Here is a 3554-nt window from a genome sequence, read left to right on the forward strand (position 1 = left end):
ACTTTTTAAAGATCACTATTTGTAAGAAGATTTGAAGTAACAAGTGTGAATATATTCGAGATTTGTAGAACCTTCCTTTCACATACAATGTACATTTTCACAATGTAAATAGTTTTAAGCATGAAGACTGCCATGTGAACTGAAAAGGGAAACAAACTTGCATCGGCTTCGGATAGCCATATCGGCTGAAGAAACATTGATAACAAATAAATTGTAGAAAAGCCAACCACATTCTTTTACAAATCAACTCTAGCAGCTACAGTGTCATCCCTCACTTTCAACATTTTATTGTGGCATTTTGCAAGCCTTCAACTTTCTTGTTAAACTACTTTCACCGTGCTTTATTTCGATTCATATTCTGCTGCGTATCTCTAATTCAGATTCGAGATGCCTTTAGTTCTGATGATCCTGGTCGGCGTGTTTGCCGCTGTCAGCGCTACAACGATTACTACGAAGAGTGACGTGTACCTCAACGTTGGCGTCGACAACAAAGCTTTCTCGGAGAATATTATTTTCGAGCAACCGGCGAAAAGTCGACTGCATTGCACCGCTCTCTGCGGGCAACAGCCGTGCTGTGTGAGCTTCACCTTTGACCAGGAGGTGTGCAGGGGTCACACCATGTTTGTGACATCCGACACATCTTCAACACCCGCTCCTGGAGCGCGATCGTTCGCCAGAGAGGACAGGGGTACGTAGATGGTGAATTGATTGATGGATTTGCTGTCTGACTGACTGCCTGAATGACTGACTGACTTGCGGACGGACGAACGGACGGACGGACGCACGGACGGACGGACGAACGGACGTACGCACGGATTGATTGATTGATTGATTAATCTTTTTATTGATTGTTTGATCGATCAATGGATAGATTGATAGATTGATGATTGACTGATTGATTGATTTCATTGGCTATTTGATTGATTGGTTATTTGACTATTTCATTGATTGATCTATTGATTTATTTTGTTGACTGATTGATTGATTAAATGATTGATTGATATGTCGTGCCGAATTCACGGAATTGCCGAATTCGCGGAATCGGCAACATTTTTGCCCATTTCGCGTAATCGGCAAAACGCTGCCCATTACGTGAAATCGGCAGCGTTTTGCCGAAAATGCGGAAAGGCTTCTAAAATTTGCCCATTTCACAAAAGCGACAGCCAGTCTGTTACTTTCTATGTCACCAGAACATTGCATTAACATTGCTTCACCTCCCTACTATGTTTTGTATGGTCTATGTTGGTCCGTGTCGAGCATAACTCTGGAAATGCACGAAAACTACACTTTCGGCAATAACTTGCCATAACTTATCGATTATTGCGATATCTATCCATTGGAGTATCTAGTTGTCTAAAGTGTGATGATATGCCAGGCTTTTGAGAACTTTAAAAACAAAAAGTGGCTGCTGATTTCGCAAAATGGGCAAATTTTAGAAGCCTTTACGCGATTTCGGCAAAACGCTGCCGATTTCACGTATTGGGCAGCGTTTTGTCGATTACGCGAAATGGGCAAACATGTTGCCCATTACGCGGAATCGGCAATTACGTGAACTCGGCACGACATATATATCGATGTTCTCTTGTTTGATTGGCGGCTTGTGATTGGACAGAAGGCAGGAGTGTGTAACTTTATTCACACTGTCACAAAGTTATTAAAACATCAACAATCCAGTAGAGGAAGGACCCCTGATATGGAATACTTTTTGTTTCAGAATGGCTGGACACGACATGCGACAACAACGACGGATGTTGTGAACCCAATGCTGTTTGTTTCACTGGCCTCTGCAAGTGCTCTCCGGGCTACTTCTACTCTCAGTGTACGAAGACTTGTCTAACCTGTAAGTTGACCGATTGCTTGATTGATTTTTGATTGATTAATTCATTTAATGATTGATTGATTGATTGATTCATTCATTTATTCATTCATTCGTTCATTCATTTGTTCATTCATTTATTGTTTGATTTATTGATGGACTGATGAATGGATTGATTAACTGATTAATTGAACAGATAGAAGTATACATGGATGGAGTAATGAATGCATGTATCGATTCATTGAATGAATCATTAACAGAGTGGCTGGCTGACTGACTGACTGAATAAATGAATGATTGTGTAATCAGTTGACTCGTAGAGGTATAATGGTTGCGGATGGATTGAATAATGAGTGGATTAGAATGTCCACATATTCCCTTGTTCTATTGCCAGTTGTTTGATTCGTGGATGAGTTAACAGACGAATGGACACATGGATTGTTTGAGTAAGCAATTGAGTGAGGAACTGTAATACTGGACAGATCGCTTCCATAGTTCAATTGTATCTCTCTCTCTCTCTCTCTCTCTCTCTCTCTCTCTCTCTCTCTCTCTCTCTCTCTCTCTCTCTCTCTCTCTCTTCTCTCTCTCTGTCTCTCGGCTCTGTGTCTATGTCTCTCTCTCTCTTTCTCTCTCTCTCTCTCTCTCTCTCTCTCTCTCTCTCTCTCTCTCTCTCTCTCTCTCTCTCACAAGCGTACGCAAGCAACCAGACATATGAACAGACTTGACATATTGAGTTGATTAAGCAATGAATGTGAGCCTACTTATGCGCACTCTCTCTCTCTCTCTCTCTCTCTCTAACTATCTCTCTCTCTCTCTCTCTCTCTCTCTCTCTCTCTCACACGCAAACAAACACACATATGAACAGATTTGACATATTGAGTTGATTAAGCAATGAAGGTAAGCCTGTTTATGCGCAGCATGTGAACCCTCGAAGCTGACCAAGCCTTTCCAGGAGTACAAAGGGTGTGCTATCTATTGGGCCAACATCGGCGAAACTCAGAACGTGACCCGTGAGCAATGTCTCCAGGGCTGTGTAGACAACGCTCAATGCCTCTCTGTGGACTACGATTCCGGATCCAAAAATTGTTATCAGAAGGACATGACCGCGCTGACGGTCAAATCTCCTCACAGCTTCAAAACCAGTCACGGTTGGGAAGAGTTCGCTCACTACCAGAAGAGCTGCGCTTAATTAGGTCAGCGCAATATCCTGCGTCTCTCATACTTTTGCTCAGTCTGCACGGCGTGTGGATGGTAGAAATGTTAGCCTTTCTGGAAAGAGTACGACACGACTTCGATGATCCATGTCAAGTTTTCACACTTTGATCAGTCGTTGTATTCGTTAACCCTATAATAAAATCTGACTAAATCTTGAAAGAGTTTTCGGTAGTAACTTGACTGGCGGCACAAATGTGAGTGACAGAGAATGTCAGGGATTGTTCTTTGTTTGTCTGTCCACACAATATTACTTTTAATGTCAGATGATGCCCACAGCAATACTTGCAGTGGGATTTGTTAATGTTGGGCTTTAGTGGCTGCTGCCTAGTCAGTTTTCGTTTTTTTTAATAAAAGTAAAGAACATATTTTCCTATTGTGAGAATATTAAATTCAAATATATTTGCTGTATAAGTGTATTTTCGTGTTAGTTTTCAAGAAAAAACATTGGTCTTAAGTTTCTGGAACATAAAGCTTACAAGCTAAAAATTCTACTGCTGAGAAGCTGAAATGCAATACAATAACA

At 41.4% G+C, this 3554-nt stretch overlaps 1 protein-coding gene across 1 annotated transcript; it reads left to right on the plus strand.

The window, feature by feature from the left end:
- Positions 1-288: 288 nt before the first annotated feature.
- Positions 289-3287, plus strand: LOC138960962 (uncharacterized). The gene is made up of 3 exons (XM_070332589.1): positions 289-688; positions 1715-1840; positions 2734-3287. Exons 1-3 carry the CDS (start codon positions 388-390, stop codon positions 3003-3005), a joined length of 699 nt encoding a protein of 232 aa, XP_070188690.1. The 5' UTR covers positions 289-387; the 3' UTR covers positions 3006-3287.
- Positions 3288-3554: the final 267 nt, after the last annotated feature.

This window comes from Littorina saxatilis, linkage group LG3, assembly GCF_037325665.1.
Source record: "Littorina saxatilis isolate snail1 linkage group LG3, US_GU_Lsax_2.0, whole genome shotgun sequence".
Lineage (NCBI taxonomy): Eukaryota > Metazoa > Mollusca > Gastropoda > Littorinimorpha > Littorinidae > Littorina > Littorina saxatilis.

Excerpts from the sequence above, each read along its gene's own strand:
- LOC138960962 (XM_070332589.1), top strand. The coding sequence starts at position 388 with ATGCCTTTAGTTCTGATGATCCTGGTCGGCGTGTTTGCCGCTGTCAGC. Across the intron at positions 689-1,714 it reads GTTCGCCAGAGAGGACAGGG|AATGGCTGGACACGACATGC; the intron begins GTACGTAGATGG and ends TTTTTGTTTCAG. Across the intron at positions 1,841-2,733 it reads TACGAAGACTTGTCTAACCT|CATGTGAACCCTCGAAGCTG; the intron begins GTAAGTTGACCG and ends GTTTATGCGCAG.